Here is an 18,534-nt window from a genome sequence, read left to right as displayed (position 1 = left end):
GTGGTTGAGTCGAACATTCAGTATGTTTACACGGGCAACAATACTTTAATACGATTTTAATATGATTAAGACAATAATCTGATCAAGAGTCTACCGAGTAAACAGCGATTTTTGATTACCTTAATCCGACTAAAGTAATAATTAAACTAAACAGAAATTAGGACGTGGATTATGCATATATTAGTGTCATTACGCATTTTGTGACAAGATCCACAAACGTGGCTGTCAGTAAATTACCACACACAAACACATTGCGAAATGCGGAAGTTTTTTTTTTTTTCATGTCCATGTCAACCTAGTCAGTAGCCTTTAAAGTAAGTGGGAATCCAGCTGATTTGATTCAGAAGGGCACTTTTTTGTCAGACGGCTCACCGGTTTGGCTTTCATTCATTCACCGTCATTAGTTTTAAAAAGCACCCTCTCCATTTTATTTGTTTATATTTTACTGAAAAGCATTAACTCTACAAATGCCTGATAGTTAGCTATGGAGCTAATGTTAATCATATTATTCCCTCTAGTGAACGCATAAAAATCGTCATCATAATTTACTCGAGTGCACGACTCAATCTCTCGCTCCCACATTAATAGGTGCTGGCACCCCCCCCCATAGTGTATAGTGTGATCCAAGTGTAATATTTTTTGGGATGTGATTTTGAAAAATAAATGTTTCAATTAAATATAAAAGTTTTTAAAGAGTAATTGTTGTTATTTGGAATATATATATATTTAATAATTATTGCAAAAAAATTGCTAGATTACTTTTTCCAGCTCTGTAATGTACTGGCCACCCATTTAGGGTTTCCCCTTCTGCTACCCAATATATTGGCTTCAGCATATCCATAGTCCCAGTCACCTTACAGAAGATAAGCATTTGATAGAATGATGGATGGATGTTCTGTCTAATGGCTCAAACACTATTGACACTAAATTATAAAAATGTGAGCTTGTAACTAGAGGGAGGCTTAAGAAATCATTCTGAATTCTTAGTTTAATTTTAACTGTATATAATTAGAAAGATTCTGTGTAAGCACCAAGTCAATTTGGACATGAATGCATTCAGTCAGGATCCTGTTTATCACTGAACCATTCTGAGTAGGTCTGATGTTTTAAAACATGATTTTTAATCACATTTATTATTTGTATAACATTATTCATACTATACGCATTGCCTAAAGAAAAGTCATCATAGCCCTTTGAAATAATTACTGCATTGGTTATACATGCAGTCTGAAATCAAATCACATTCCAAATAACTTTACCAGCCTTTGAAATGTTTTTTGTAGCCTTTTTGCAGTCTTTCTACAACTTTCTACAACTTGAAGTATTGTGAGTAATATTTTAACAGGAATAAGATGATTTTCTATAGGCACTGTATATATTCTGAAAAATATTGGGAATTGACTTCCATATTATTATTATTTTTAGGCGTCATGGGCTACCAGTTCCCAGCATTCTTCAAAATACTTTCTGTCTTAAACAGACAAAAAGAAAGGTTTGGAACCTCTTGAGTGTGAGTAAATGGTAAGTTGGTTCTCATTTTTTGGGTGAACTATGCCTTTAAGGATAACTGTGTCCAATTCTTGGATAACAGTTATCAGCACACTTCCCTTCCCGCAGTCAGAATGAAGAGGAGATATACTAAGAATCATGGTCTGACAGGTGACAGCAGGGACAGCAGGTGAGGCTCTCTTGTCACCGCTGTAACCTGTCGGTCAGTCACCACACATACTATCAAGTGTGCTACTGTGGTCGGTCACGCCTGAGGCATTTCCCACAGTGACATACTGTACCGGACTCTGTTAACAGATAACCAGGGTTAAACAAGTAACATACCAATTACAGCGGTGGAATAACCTTGCACCTTGACAGCCTTGGCAAAGGTGATTTCCTCTTGTGGAAGACCTCCTGACGATGCAGAAAAGAGAAACACTCCCATATGGCCATGTGCTGCCATACCTTTAGCATTAAAAAAAATAAATAAATTATGCTGCACATGAACTAAAAAAATCATTGCTAAAATATTGTATTGATCTTACAATTTAGAAAGTAAATACTCAGATGAACAACATCATAAAAGTGTCAGTATTTACTAACAGAAGTAAAGCGAAACTTAGGACACCCACTGATTCGGATGCCTGTAGCAGATCCAGTTTTCGTAGCAATTACTTTAATCAATTTCTGTATAATCTCATCAGTCTCTCAGTTCATTCTGGTGAGTTTTCTTTCTTTCTTTCTTTCTTTTTTTTTTTTTTTTTGCTTTCTGCCCAGTATTGCCAAAGCAAGGAAAGGATCAGCTTTGGACTGAACTATTGCAACACCATTTTTCTCCCCAGTGGTTCCGTTGTAGATTTGCTGGTGTGCTTGGCATTGTCTTGTTGCATGACCCACTTTTGGCTAAGTTTTAGCTACGGGATGGGCTTGCAGCTCCAGACCAACAAACTGCTACAACATTAGCTGATGAACAGACATTCTGATCTGTGTTGCACATGGTATTTTAGTAAGTTGTGACTAACTTACTTTTATGTTGTTGTTCACCTGAGGTTTTATTGCTAATTATCAGATAATTTTTGCATGCCCTGATATGGAAAATCAGAAATTGTGTAGGTTTTCCTAACATTTTCACATGTTTGTAGACTTAAAAAGTATATGATTCATTGGATTTACAACTTTTCTTTGAAGTAACTGGTTGCAAGGAAAGTATATGGGTTGAATTAAAACAAATAAAGTTAAGTAAGTTAATTTTAATTTGTTTGTTTAAATTTAGCCCATAAAACTGTTTAGTAAATCCAATGAATATTTGTTTTCAGTGCATGTTAAAGATAACTGACTAAAGTACTTAACGAACTTAAAGTAATTTGACCTACTAGTACCACAAATTTAATTAATTCATTGTTAAACCAACCTAAAGTATATATATATATATATATATATATATATATATATATATATATATATATATATATATATAACCCTGGCAATGGGAACCACTAAAAGCAGAAAGCAAATCACAAAATGCAATCACAGCACTCAAAATGCAAAACAGGAACATAACAAATATTGCATATTTAGTAATGCAATAACACTATTTTATGTTTATGAAAATTCTATTGACTATTTTCCTTTAAAATATTTTAAATTTATTCTATTGACTAATGCTTTTCTCTGTTAAAAATCTGTCTCTATTAAAATTGCCATCATTTTTACAGTATAACTTTATATAATATTGCTATTATGCTGTTTTTGTTTTGCCATTTAAAAAGGAATTGCTCATATAAACAATAATGTTTAGAAACACAAATCTCAACAGTGTTAAACAAATTACCTGATCGGACGGGATATCTGCCTGTGAGAAAGGCTGCCCTGCTGGGAGTGCAGAGTGGCGCAGCAGCAATGTGTTGGGTCAGTTTCACCCCTTCCAGAGCCAGTCTGTCAATGTTGGGCGTCCTGCAGGTCAGGACAACAACAAAACAAAACCTCATTGTGCCTGTGAGATAAAAGTCTATTCCTCTATGTTATATATCTTTTTTCATCTTTAAAACATAGCCTTATATGAACCAAGCAAAAGGAAAATCCCTTCCATATCAAATCCACTGATCTTAAATCAATCTTACACAGCAACATTTAATGCTCTGGGATCTAACTGACACTGAGGGCCTTACTGTACATTATTTCACATGATGAACACATACTGCTGGCTATAAGCAGTCATGTGGATTTTCTGTCAGGCCTCAGAATAAGAAATAAAAAGTTAAAAAGGAAATTAATTGATATTTTGTTTGTATTTTAATGAATAAACCTGAGAGTTGTGTTTCCATAGCATCCAAGGTCTCCAATTCCTAAATCGTCCACCATCATAAAGACAAAATTAGGTTTTGTACCACTGCCGGCATCAGCAGTATAGAGCAGCAGACAGAAAGTGCAGGGAATCCATTGAAAGGATTTCATTGTACAGCCTGAAAGTGAAAGAAGGCAATAAAAACGAAAAATAGATGGACAAAGAACATGTGGTGTCCTTCAACATTTAAACTGAAAAAAAAAAACCATGGGTATATATATATACACACACACACACACACACACACACACAGAGAGAGAGAGAGAGAGAGAGAGAGAGAGGGGGAGAGAGAGAGAGAGAGAGAGAGAGAGAGAGAGAGAGAGAGAGAGAGAGAGAGAGAGAGAGAGAGAGAGAGGGGTCAAAAAGGTAAACTGTCAACAGTCATTTAATCACCAGTGAAAACTCACTGGGTGCTTTAATGACAAATTGCATTAGCTTTCATTTTTGTTTTCCACATTTTTAACTTACATTTATTTTTTTAAATTAATTAAATGTTTTACTTTAAATAAAGTAATAACTGTGTTACTTGTTTTCATCATCTTTGTTTTCCCCCACAAAAACTTATTTTCATTTCATATTAGTTTAATTATTAGTTTAAGTAATTATACCATTTGAACTTTTATTTAATTTATTTTAATTAGCCAACAATCGCATTTGTTTTGTTCACTATTGTTTTGTATTAACGTTTCATTTGATATGTGACTGTGGATCACGAAAACAATCTTATGTTGCACAGGTATATGTGGAAATGAATGGGTCAAAATGTTCCTTTTAAGGCAAAAATAATTACAATATTAAGTAAATATAATATTCTATGCGGAAATTTTGTACATGTCCAACTGCAAATATTAAAAACTTATATAACAAATTATTATACATATAATTAGCATTTTTGTTAATTTAATTCTTAACTTAATTCTCAAAATTTTTTTTAGCCCTCAGATTCCAGATTTTCAAAAAGTTGTCCTACCATAACACAAACCTTACATCAATTAGGCTAGAAATGTATTTGTTATGCTTACAGTGATGTATGAATCTAAATTTCCAAAAAAAATGACACCTGACTAGTTTTGTTGTCCAGTGTCACGTATTATATATTTTCAACCAGCACTGAATTTTTTTAACTAATTTGTTAATTTATGTTTAAATTATACTATTCAAAAATGTTAGTGTTACCTGTTTTTATTTTATGTGATTTTTCAAATATTTTTACTTTGTTTTCATTTTTTTATTTCATATTTTATTTTATTTGATTTGTTTTGATTAGCAAAAAAAATAAATAAATAAATTATGGAAATTATCGAAAATGATGTATAAACAGTAACTCTGGTGAAGGCTCTGAAAACCTTGTACAGTATTGTGCCTATCAAACTAGTGTACTGTAGTGCAATGGTCGCTCTTCCACGCAATAACATTCAATGTATCACCCCGTTTTTGAATATATAAATATTTAAAAGCTGAACTATTACGAATGCCTACCTGCACCCTGGACGGGATAGATCACTTAGGCTTGTCAGAAACGTAAATCTATCCGCAGATGTCAGTTAATGCTCAACATGCTCTAGTCTAGTGTAGAGTAAACATTCAGGTTGATGATATAAGGAAGTTGAGCGCGATAAAACCACGTGCTTCACGCACGTTAGATTGATTGGTCAACAGACAAAATACCTTTTTTTCTAGACGCAATCATCCCCGGAAATATACAAAACGAGTCTGCTCTAAATAGTAAAAAGTGCATTTTCACGAAGCCTATTCTCTCCAATGAAGAGGTCTCTGCTAACTTGAGACTTTCTCCTTTGTGTAAGTTTGCCTGCAGCCCACACGCTGAGTTTAAAATTGTTGGTTTTCAGGGAAACAGCGCCACCTCTTGATTACATAAGGCAGCCGTTCTCTATGTAGTATTATTATAGTGTATAGTCTTTGTCTACAGCAGTTTTGAGACAGACAATGCCATGAGCTCGTCAAAACAACATTTACAACCAACAATTTAGCTGCATATTAACATACAATTTTTATTTAAGTTTTAACTTTTAAACCCCACACTCTGAATTTGCTCTTTGAGATTTGTCTCCATCATTGTGTGCAATTTTTTATTTGATATATATATATATATATATATATATATATATATATATATATATATATATATATATATATATATATATATATATATATATTAGGCTAAGAGCAGAGTATGCAATATCAATTCACAGATCTAGTTCATACAAAAAGCAGCATGGAGTTGTTCTTCTGGTAACTTAGCTATAGCAGTTCCTGTGACATAATTACTATTGTACTATCATATTAAATAATAATAAATTAGTAATGTTGTAGATAAGTAATTATTATTTAAAATATTATATTTTGAGCCACCAAAAAACAGTTTATTGCTTTCATTTTCCACCAACAATTAAAGTCATGCATCTTTGAAATAGATAAGGATGTAAGTTAACTCAACTTTTATTTTATGGTGAAGTATGCAAAGCCATACACCCAAAATATTATTTTAATTACTTTTATTTAAGTTAATATTACTCAGTTCTGCTCTTTTGCTCTCATTCATTCTCTTTCCACATTATCTCTGTGGTATTTTTCCATTAAATTGACTAGATCCACCCACCCACGTATTTTAGAATAACGTTTATTCTGCAGTATCCAGTCTTATTAACTGCATTACTCTTCTGTTAAACTTGGAGGCCACAGGAGCATCTGAGGGTCGCTGGCTAATTTTCATGCTCAAACGCTCAGACTACACTGTGAGATGCTTGCCAACAGTTGAATTGGAGCACATTTCACACTATAGTACATCAAAATGGAAACGCTAACTATGCTAAACAGCATAAACCCCATCCAGGGCCATTTCCGCAGGTTTGATTGTATGCAAATCTGGCTTATGGCCATAAACGTGCCAGCTGCCTTTACCGTCTGACATGAATCCCTGATTAATTGTGTATGCTAGTTATAAAACACCCCTCCCATAGCTTGCTTCCTTACACAAGTGCATGAGCAGTTTGTTGATACCATACATTACATTGTTTTACAACATTACTGTGTCTTAAAGTTAAGTGTTCCCTTCATGGGCCTCATGCATCTCACAGACAATGACCGCTGGGGATCATTTGGTAAAACAATAATGCTAAATACTCTTACATGAGGTGCAGTCTAAAGAAACTATTCAACGCAACCGCACAGAGAGCTAAAGATGTCGTTGGATACTTTTATTCAAGAAAATGCATGGAGAGCTACTCCTAGAATACAATGATCAACACATTTTAGGTATGGGGAAAAGATGATGTCTAATAGTGGCACTTTAATTTCTTCCAACAGCTATTTTGATTAGATGAAAGGAATATAGTGTGCATGATATGTATTATTAACTCATCATTGATGTTTTCTAACGTATCTCACATGCTATATTGCTATATACTATATGCTATATACATTGCTCATTGGTTAATGAATTGTCCACCTAGTACATACTTGAACCTTTATTCTGTAATCATACGTGTTCAGTTTTTTCAGTTATTTTTATTTTGTGTTGCAACGTAAGGTATGATATTCTCTAATTTTTGTGTTTCTTCTTTATTTATATATAAACATTTTTAAACAAAATATATAAATTATATAAACAAAAAGGAGACTATAATATCACTGATACATACAGTATAAAACTAGTGTGATCTTGCAAAGCTAGAACTTAATGTTCATATTTATATGGTACAATTGTGGCATTTAAATTGTACATTTTTATTTTCCATGATATACAATGCTCATCATAAATAGGTACACCGGATTTTGAAAATGAATTTATTGCAAAGAATATTTTATCCATTTCACATTGAATATGGGTAATACGTATTGGAGCATAAAAAAAAAACAGTTTTATTAAACATTTATTTATTAAAGCAATATTTTAGTTATGGAACATCTTTAGAAATGGAAAGATAATACATTTAAATTCATTCAAAATATTGCAAAACTACAAAATTTCAGCTAAATTATAATTGTTATTGGTTTCTCTTGATTTTTGCAATTTTGAAAATTGTATTTAATATTTTCCCTAACATATACATTTGGGCTACTAATTTTTAAACTATTATTGTAAGTTATTTTGTTAGATTAGTTCCACATTTGGCTTCAGTACTGAATAAACAAATGTATTCACAATATTTTTAAGCATCCTATATAAATTATCAATTTAAATGAGAGATTTGTGGGTGGTGTATTTACTCATATATGCTGAGCACTTATATATATATATATAAGCATATGTATATGTAAATGTATATAATATATTAATATTATTAATTACTATTATTATTATTTTATTTTATTTTTATTTTTTTAAATCAGTTAAATGCAGCCTTGTTGAGCTTCAAATTATGCTTTCAATAAAATAAATAAATAAATAAACATTAAGCAGCCAAAAAACAGGAACGATAGTTCTAGAAAGGTGTTTTGTGGATAAATAGATAAACAAGGTAGTTTGTTTGTAAATTTGGACATTTATATCGACTATGTATGTACTGGACATTTATTTAAGTTTCAGAGTATGTAAGTCCTTAAACCATTTTACTGTTTATTGATGTTTTATACATGAAAACTGAGTCATCAAACAGTCAATGTAACATGTTGACCAGTTGATGGCAGTATCAGCTTTCTGACATGCACAAAAACATTGTTATTAGCCATTAGTCTTGTAAATGCTGGCCATTTCCCAAAGTTTCTCTAATTTATTATGCTTATAAGCAGTAAAGTACATACTATATGCATATTTCATAACACATAGTACCTGTATGCTATCTCTAAGACTCATTAAACTGAAAATACTGTAGCACCGCATGGCTATGGATCACTGAACAAACTGATCTGGGCATCAGAACCATGAAGCAAAACTGAAATCTAACTATGCTTATTTAAAATAACTCACAAAGGCTGGATCACAGTGGATTAAGCTGTAAGACAGGTTACGCATTTTACATCAGATATTCAGTTACACATTTTGATGCTTCCCATTAGACATTCTGTTGGCTGCTCTATATTTAACCTTGCAACTTCCTTAACTCACATTAGAGGATTAGATTGCAGGTAGAATAAGTTGCATATTTGCAGAGTTCAGTATAAATGACTGTTGGGGAGAAATCAAAATAGAGTGTAAGCAGATATTAAGCAAAACATCTGCTAATAGTACACTGATGACTTGTAGTTGAGATGTATTTTCAAAGTTAAGATCAGTATTGTCTGAAGGCCTGTCTCCACTTGATATTAGCATGTTCTCTTGTGACCACTTATGTTTTGTCAAGACCCTTCCCCTCTTATTTTACACCTTACATCATTTTCTGTAACAGTAATACTGAATGTATCATGGCTTGCTGTGAAAAAAAAAAAAACTAAAATAAGGCTTACTGTTATTTTTATGTATTAATTACCATCATATAATGTATTTGCCTTAACCCTTAAAGACCGAGACAGCCGCCCGCGGCTAAAAATAAGTATTGCTCTTAAATGTTTAATAACTTTTGATCCGCTGATCCGATTCATACAATTCAAAGATTGGCATAAAGGAGAGAATCTCAGCTTTCCAACGCTGTAACATAGTACATTCGCGGACTTTCAGAGGCTCCGGAATCAGTGCGGTTACGTCATCAAAATTTGACAATGCTGATTTGACAAAGAAACGCTCGTCACTGTGTCTCCGGACAAACCAGAAATGATACATTGATGCATTGTCCCTCCTCCATGCCCAGATTGGTTCAAACTCACAATCTCTCAACCAATAAGCATAGGTTTCGCTTTCTGGACCAACAATGAGCTTTTTGAACAACACGGAATGAGAGATAGGCATACATTTACGCGCGGCTAAATAAAACGCAAAAAAAAAGTTTTGCATGAAATAATTCTCATACTAAGTACTTTTGCATGCACATCTGCACATAAACATGACAAAACAGTGACACAGCAAAGACGAAGTGCTGCTCTTGCTTTTTTCAAAAGACGCAAATGAAGGTGCGGCTGTTTGTCTGCATTGCAGACAGCCATATCCAAATCCATAGACAATCATGTCCATGCTGGCACATAAAACCTAAGGATGGTCCATATTGAATCTAGTTTAGTTATGTAACTATTTATAGTATAGTAAATATTTATATCTATTTTTTTACTGAGGATTTGCACCATGTTTATTTGGACTTTGACGCATTATTTATTATTTTCTTATTTTTTTATTTGTTCATTGTAAGTGGTGTTGTTTATAGTAACTGAAAATATATTATTTGGAAAAAGTCAAAATTGCTTCACTGTTCTGTTATTTTGTAACATTTTTTTTTCTGTTTAGTTCATTCCCAAAACTTTTGGGCAAATACATTGTCAGTAAATAAATGCAATTTTTCCCCCATTGAAAAACGCCTTGGAATAACATTGAAATAAATTGCTATAACTTGCTCAGGGAATGGTGGATGTAGACAAAATTTATTTTGGAAGTATAAAACATCATAGCATGTATTTCTAAAGAAAGAAAAACAAACTTCATAAGGTTTTGTTTGTAACAACTAGAAAATGCCACTTTTTTAAAAATCGTTTCTGGAAAATTCTGGAATATTTTCTGTCTGTTCATATGTTTTTGGACCAAAAAATTTTTTAGACTGGACCTTTAAATGATACAGATTGAAACTTCAGGTTCTCCTGTTTAAAATGATATATGACACTTGAGGCTGACTGCTAAAATAAAAATAAAAACTGCTTTTAAAAAAATAATAATATAGGCCTATTAGGTGCCCACAAAATACCTCTAGGTCTTTAAGGGTTAAATATTGCAAGTAAACTCAACAGTTCAATATAATTCATCTTACAGAAGCAGAGTTTGTATGCGCTTTTTCCTTTTCTCATTTTTGTACAAATATATTTTGGGTGGTTTATTCCACTCCGGCGACCCTTGATAAAGCAGAAACAAAGCCGAAGGAAAGTACAAATATATTTTGCAGAATAATTCTAAATGAAGTTAAATTTATCAAGACGGTTGAACAATGAATCAGTCAGACATTAGTTCATGAAAATATGTGGGATGAATTCAGTGAAGCAGAGTAATTTGTGTTTTTATTCAGATATTCTGCAGAATAATTATAATTTTCAACTGCAGATGGGTACATTTGTTAGACAATTGCATGTGCCTAAGGCTAAGAAACAATGAATAGAATAAGAAATTAGCCAATGACAATATATGATATGAGTTACGGTGTCATTTCTTTGAAATAGTTTATGTCTGATAATTTGTATTTACCTTAATATCTATTATGTTTGTTCATTCATTTATTTATTCATTCATTCATTTTCTTTTCGGCTTAGTCCCTTTATTAATCTGGGATTGCCTCAGCAGAATGACCCGCCAACTTATCCAGCATATGTTTTAAGCAGCAGATGCCCTTCCAGCTGCAACCCATAACTGGGAAACATCCATACACACTCATTCACACACATACAGGCAATTTAGCTTACCCAATTCACCTGTACATGTCTTTGGACTTGTGGGGGAAACCGGAGCACCCGGAAGAAACACAGGGAGAACATGCAAACTCTACACAGAAATGCCAACTGTCCCAGCCAAGGCTTGAACCAGCAACCTTCTTACTGTGAGGTGAACATGCTACCCACTGCGCCACCGTGCAGCCATGCTATGTTTGTTTTTAAAATGTTTTTTTTTTTTTTACCCAAATGCAATGTTTGACTTAAATTTAAACTTAAGAGTCTGAATGATTTTAAAAACCGCCAATTACTCTTAAATACAAATGGCTTGTAAATAACGCAATAATTAAATAATGAAAAATCAACCAGTCTAAACTTGTGAAACAGTTAAGCACATCATGTGGTTATAAGCCAAGAATAGAGCATTTGTAGCTGCAGTTTTAAACTGCTTACAAGTGTTTATTAATGTAGAGTTAATGCTTAACAAATAATGAATTCACTAGATGCTATTGCTTAATAAATGATTCATAGTGTGTGGTTATTATAAAGTGTTACCAAGTAATTTATAAACAATTTTAATGTCATTTGTAAATAGTAATTAATTACATTTTTTGAAGCAACTTACCCTACAATGCTTATAAACAGCGGGAAATCGCTCATGGTCATGTGTAGGCTTGCATGTACTGTAGATGGCAACTAAAATTTGGATGGGGAAAAAAGTGAAAAAGTGTTTTGCCTCAATGCAGTTGTAATGATGAGGGTCCGGCAGCAGAGGTGAAGTTCCACTATCAGCTTTATTATAAAGAAGGGTTAGACAGGCAGACGTAGTGGAGCAGTAGGTAGTGATGTTGTCTTACAGCAATAAGGTCGCTGGGTCACTGGTTCGAGCCTCGGCTTAGTTGGCGTTTCTGTGTGGATTTTGCATGTTCTCCCTGCGTTCATGTGGGTTTCCTCCGGGTGCTCTGGCTTCCCCCACAGTCCAAAGACATACGGTACAGGTGAATTGAGTAGGCTAAATTGTCCGTAGTTTATGAGTGTGTGTTGATGTTTCCCAGGGATGGGTTGCGGCTGGAAGGGCATCCGCTGTGTAAAAACGTGCTGGAAAAGTTGGCGGTCAATCCGCTGTGGCGACCCCGGATTAATAAAGGGACTAAGCCGACAAGAAAATGAATGAATGAAGACAGGTGCATGCAAGAATAGAAAGGGTCATCCAGAAAGGGTGAATACAATAGATAGGCAGCAAACAATCATTAAAGAAGAACAAGTGTGAGAATCAAAACAAGAACCACATGTGCCAACCATGACACAGTGCAAAATATAATATCCCACAATGAAGGTGTGTGAGTGTGGTGCTTAAAAACTGTGTGTAATGTCCTCAATATTGGTAAACTATTTCAGCTGTGAGATGGAAAGCATTATGCGTAGTCTGGGTTACTGGCTGGTGGAGTGTACATATACACTACCTGACAAAAGTCTTGTCATCGATCCCAGTTGTAAGAACAACAACTAACTTGACTTCTAGTTGATCATTTGGAAATGTGGCAGAAGGATTTTTCAGATTAATCAGCTGTTGAACTGCATCCCAATCATTACAAATACTGCAGAGGGAACCCCGTATTGGAACCTGCATGGACACAAGATTCCTAGAGAAATCAGTCAAGTTTGGTGAAAGAAAAATCATGGTTTAGGTTAACATTCAATATTTGCGAGAGATCTGCAAAGTGGGGGGCAACATCAACAGCCCGAGTAATCAAGACATTTGTGCTGCCTATTATATTACAAACCACAGGAGAGGGAAAATTTTTCAGCAGGATAGCACTCCATATCATGCTTCAGCCTCCACATCAAAGTTCCTAAAAAATGTTTATGCTCCAGGATTGGCATGATCATATTTTATTTTGGTAAAATAAGCGTAATCTAGAGGCATTTGCCTTTCATATAAGCCACTTCTGATACCAAATGATCAACTAGTAATTAAGTTATTATTTGTTGTTCCTAAAAATTGGATAGGCGACAAGACTTGTCAGATAGTGTAGATGGAGGGCCCTCTAGTGAGTCTGGAGGGTACTTCAGCCAATACTCATGATAGCAGTAAAGTATGAGTCTCTTGTTTTGGTGCACATTCTCACAACACATCCTGTTATGATCTCATGATAAGTCACCAGAGAACAAGTTGCTGCTCTTTTGTGGGTGTTCTGATTCATTCGACCACATAAGAAAAAGTAGTCCAATCAAATGTGATCAGACTGACTAAAATGCAACATAATACCAGGTCAAAAAATGACCTAAAGGTAACCATCAGAAGGGTATCAAAAACTCAAAGGAACAAAGTGTCACACTGATGTAACCCTCTAAATAGTGATAAATTTTCTCTTCAGACATTTAACGACACCCAAGTCAGTAATGTGATCCACCTTTTTCTCTTTCAAAAAGAGCAGATATGCAGATAATGATTTGCAGTTCCCAAACAGGGTCATGTCACTGTCATTCAACACATGAGGGTCTCCTATCAGCAAAAGCCTGAGGCTCTTGTCTTAGCAGGTCGACCCCTCTGGCTCATGTTGGCGCGCTCCAGCACACACAGCCCACCCAGGAGGAACAGACCATTGTATATCATGTTAGGGTCCTGAACTCACCTTTTCATGCTTGGTGGTCGATCTTATCATAAAGGGGTGCAGTGAAACACACACCTGCACCTGCTTGTAAGAGATAGCACGATAAATGCAAACTTCCAAATAATCAATATTTATATTTTAGGAAATTAAAGTCATGTTTAATTAAATGTGTTCAGTTAGCTTGGTTGTTGTTTTTTTTCCCACATTTTGTTTAGTCTTAGTTTTTCTTTCCCAATTTGACTGAACAAAGCCCAGTGCATTTCTTGAGGCCCACATTCTACACTTTTGTAATGACTGAATAAAGACAATTTGTCAAACATGAGTGAACGCCTTAAGGGAGATAAAAGAGAAAGAAGCATCTAACAGAGTTCCTTCACAGCCACGCTCACAGTGTGTCATAGAAAAGGCCTCTTAGAAGTGGTCGAACTGTATACTCCCTAATCTTGTAGTAACATGTCCTTATTGTTGAAGCAATATGGTCCAATTGAACCTCAGGGTACAATGATATCAATTTCAGTGATATACTTGTAAAGTTTACACCACTTAATCCTTTAATAAAATGTATTATTAGATTTTATTGAATTAGCAGCATGTTGGGATTTTCTTTTTTATGTTTTGATTATATAACTGAATGTGTTTAATTATTCTCTTCAATTTAAGTACATTTTTCTCAGTACCCTTCAACTTGATTTTTTGTTCTTAAGTCAGAGATTTTTTATTCAACATTATTCAGGACATTTTTATCCTTGCATTTTTAACTTGTTTTTACTTTTATTTTATTTTTTTCTTAAGCACCGTACATGTTTGCTTTCAAGTTGTTGTTTTTTTCTTTTGAATGTGGATGCTGCACCACACGTTGCATACAGTACTTTACAGTATGAGTATTACATTTCATTCATGTTAGAAGAATGTTGCATCTTGGTGCTTTGTTTTATTTAAAAATAAAAAACAAACATGTTTTTTTTTTTAACATAAAATATTTTATAGAATATATTTAAAAATTGCATTCTTTTATTCTTACTTCCCCCACAACAGCTACAATGCATTGTCTTAGCATTAACAACACAATTCTTAAGATTTGTTTACTTTTTTTGTGGTGAAAACGTATTTGTTATATGTTCAACCAACTTAAATTTGTAAAAAAAAAAAAAAAAAGATTATGTTAACTTGGGACAAAACGAATGAATTGTGTAGAATATTTTATTTTTGATTACAGGGAAACTTTGAAAAATGTTCAAAGAAGCATTCTTTGGATTTACTTTTTTGTTAACTGGTTGTAAGCAATTTATTTGGGCTGAATTAAAACAAACAAATTTGAACGTGACTAAATTTAGTGTGTGTCTTAAAATTCAACCCATATAAATAAACGATTTTGCAGTAATATTTTTTTCAGTGTAGCATTCACAAAAAATGTTTAATCTAAACATGTTGTATAATATTTAAATGGTTGTCAACGAATGGAATGCTACATGGCAACTCTAGAACAAACATTATAATATTTGTTAGCTGACAAACATACATTAAATGAACATTCATTTATTCATTCATTTTCTTTTTCAGCTTAGTCCCTTTATTCATCCGGGGTCGCCACAGAGAAATGAACCACCAACTTATCCAGCATATGCCCTTCCAGCTGCAACTCATCACTAGGAAACATCCATACATAGACTATGACCAATCCCAGCCGAGGCTCGAATCAGTGACCTTCTTGCTGTGAGGCGAACATGCTACCCATTGCGCCACCGCGTCGCCCTCATTAAATTATGGTCTGATCCTGCAGACCAATGTTTAGCGGGCGGTTCATTCCGCTGCGATGACCCCCGATAAAACATTTTTTTATGTTTGAATTCCCAAAAATGACTCGCCTCACACTGTTTGCCTCATGTGACACTGACATTTTAGTTTGGATAAAGTTCCCCATTTTGAATTGAATTATTTGGATTTTTTTCATTTTGTTTAGGCTATGTTTTGTTTTCTGAATTAAACGTGTGTCGTAGTAATGAATATCCAATTCTGTGATGTGTTTCTCAGATGCACTTGAAAACATGAAATCCATTTATAAAAAAGGCCAAGTGACTGCTTTATTGTCCATTCTGCTGCGCTCAATGCAAAAATGTGTTTTATGCGAAAAGCTCATTACTTCTGCTTTGAATCAGTTCTGTCCTTTTTGTAAAATGACTTTGGTATCTTCTCATAAGTGAAGATGGTCCCAGAAATCCCATTTCGAATGTAAACAGAGTTTTTTATTAGGTGGGGTGGTTCTCTTTAAAGGAATCTGAAATGCTTTATGGGAAGAATGCGTTTAAAGAGAAGATAACTTCCAGATTTCCTCATATTTTTCTATTTCATCTGATGTCACTTTTGGGAAATATAATTTGAGACAGCAAACTGTTAACTGGAAAAACAGCAGTAAAACAATTTGTACCAACAAAATGCTGCTTGACAACTTTGGAATAAATAAAAAGGCTTTGGATGTAATTTTTTGGCAAGGGCACGTTGGCTGATGTTTTCTATATAATCACTGGACATATTTTTGTGGCATGATCATTTTGTTCTATTAAAATAAATTGCACAAGCAATGGCTTTCTGGCTTGAAAGGATTCTCTTGGGAAACAGAGCCATTTGTTGTGTATAGGGCTTTGTCATTGCTAGACACAATACTGGCTTGTGTCCCATTGACCAGGAACATTCTGCTTTAAGTGGTTTTGCACCTTTTTTTTTTTTTTTTTTTAATTTTAACAACAAATACAATATCAAAATGGCTAGTTTACTTGACGAGCTTTGAGTCAGTCTGTCCATCTCCAGTGGTGCAAAAACCACAACAAATGCCTTTTTATAGTCCCTGCAAACATCAAAGAAAAAGAAAAATCTTTTTTTACTCAGACTTAAAGGAAACGCAACATGGCCATTTGTTTTATTCCAAGTAGAATCTGGTGTTGCAACCACTCAAAATTACAGTACACAAAAAATAAAAAGTGAATGAGTACCATAGTCTCAAGCAGTAACAGGGAAACAGACAAGCCAAGGGTCTGCCATTCACTCAAACATTATAATTTTTTTTGCTCATTCAAACTGCTTATTTAAAATGAGCTTAAACAACACAATTCTTGAGATTTCATTGCAACATCTTAATTTTTTTATGTTCAATTCACATAAATTTGTTAAAAGTGTTAAGTTAACTTATTCAATTTATGTTGGGACAACATGAATGAATTGTGTGGAACCCTGCATTTTTTACAGTGATGAACAGCATCAGGCCATCTCTGAGTGTCTGTCAGGTTAGTTTTTTTTTTTTTTATTACACATGTTGCCTCTCGTCAGGCTCAACCCAGCAGGCACACAACATCATAAGATATTAATATTAGGTTATTTTTAGGTCATGACATCAGGTGACTAAAAGTCAGCGTCTAAGGACGTTATTTTGACATCAAATAACAACGTCAAATAATGTTAATGTTTGGTTGATTTTAGGTTGTGTTGGAAAGTGACCAAAATCCAACGTCTGATACAGTAGATGTCATAGTCTTAACATCCACACATCAATTAATATACATTAATATAGTTTTTAGGTTGGATATTGGACATTGACATCAGCCTGATGACGGGTTCTGACATCAACCCAATTTTCATTTTCAAACAATATCCAATGTCCCCACGACATTGGGGTACAACCTCAATATGACGTCATGTTGATGTCCTGTGCCTGCAGGGAGTTTCAGTCATCAGTGTAAGAGAGCACACTGATTTGCTATGATTTAAAAGGAACATCAGAGCTCTTCCAATGTACAGCTTTTCTGTTTATATGTACTTATGTATCTCATGATGAAAAAGTTATTTATTTGTACTTATGTAATTTCTACTTTTAATTTAGCTTAACATTATTCTTGCTTTAATTTATTTATTATTTTTATTTTATTTATTTATTTATTTATTTTTACAGCAATAAATGAATAAATTTTTACAGCAAACTTCTGTTACCATAGAACAAGTGGGGGTGGGGGTGGGATTCAGGTTGTTTTACGATATAGTCATATGCTGTAAGCTTTCTAAATTAACAAAAACTGAGGTAATAAAAACAATTGTTCACAAAAAAAGGAACATTAGAGCGAACTCAAAGAATCCCGCTGTCATTTTGTTGCAGTTAAAAATATATACATTTCAAATAGCAAATTAAAAGGATTATTGATTTAGCGGACAAAATTTCATGAGCAAATCCCTCTATGGTGAGTGAGAAGTATGGTCAAAACAATAATAACAATGCAGCATTGTTTACAGCTTGTATAAGTGCAGCCCTAGTTCCAGTTTCCCTTTGTTGAACAACAATACAATCTACTACCACGTGCACACAGGAACAGGATATATTTACTTGTTTCAGTCGGCTTTCATTGATGTGTTCATGTGCAGCTTTTTAGTCCAGGCGGGACCAGTCAGTTTTTTCATCGCCGCTAGTTCTTTGATGTCAGCTTGGTGTGTCTCTGACTTAAGAAACATAATCAGGCCACAGAACACTTTAGTTGGTTATGTTTAACAAAATACACTTGTATGTTCTGTATATTGTTCTGAATTTTGAAAGAAACTGTCACCAAATTTCACATTTTGTTTGATGTAAATTAGGAACACAACAGG

The 18,534-nt window shown here is 33.9% G+C and overlaps 2 protein-coding genes across 5 annotated transcripts in view; one reads left to right on the top strand and one right to left on the bottom strand.

Annotated features, from left to right (window-relative positions):
• sts (steroid sulfatase (microsomal), isozyme S) overlaps nt 1-5,406 on the bottom strand; it is a 28,164-nt gene extending 22,758 nt beyond the window's left edge. For all 3 annotated transcript variants that reach the window (XR_012407024.1, XM_005168397.6, XM_073952384.1), the window contains exons 1-4: nt 5,315-5,406; nt 3,797-3,953; nt 3,323-3,444; nt 1,834-1,956 (exon numbers count right to left, since the gene is read on the bottom strand). Coding sequence is in view for 2 of the 3 variants with exons in the window: in XM_005168397.6 (XP_005168454.2) it covers nt 1,834-1,956; nt 3,323-3,444; nt 3,797-3,945 (394 nt within the window). In the remaining variant the exon portion in view is untranslated. The remainder of the gene's footprint in view (nt 1-1,833; nt 1,957-3,322; nt 3,445-3,796; nt 3,954-5,314) is intronic.
• The window catches only part of LOC141385860 (uncharacterized), a 741,913-nt gene that overhangs the window by 197,457 nt on the left and 525,922 nt on the right, over nt 1-18,534 (top strand). The gene's annotated exons all lie outside the window — the stretch shown is intronic.

Source organism: Danio rerio, chromosome 1 (genome assembly GCF_049306965.1).
Source record: "Danio rerio strain Tuebingen ecotype United States chromosome 1, GRCz12tu, whole genome shotgun sequence".
Taxonomy (NCBI): Eukaryota; Metazoa; Chordata; class Actinopteri; order Cypriniformes; family Danionidae; genus Danio; species Danio rerio.
The sequence above is the reverse complement of the archived record's forward strand: the minus strand, read 5'-3'. Positions and strand labels throughout refer to the sequence as shown.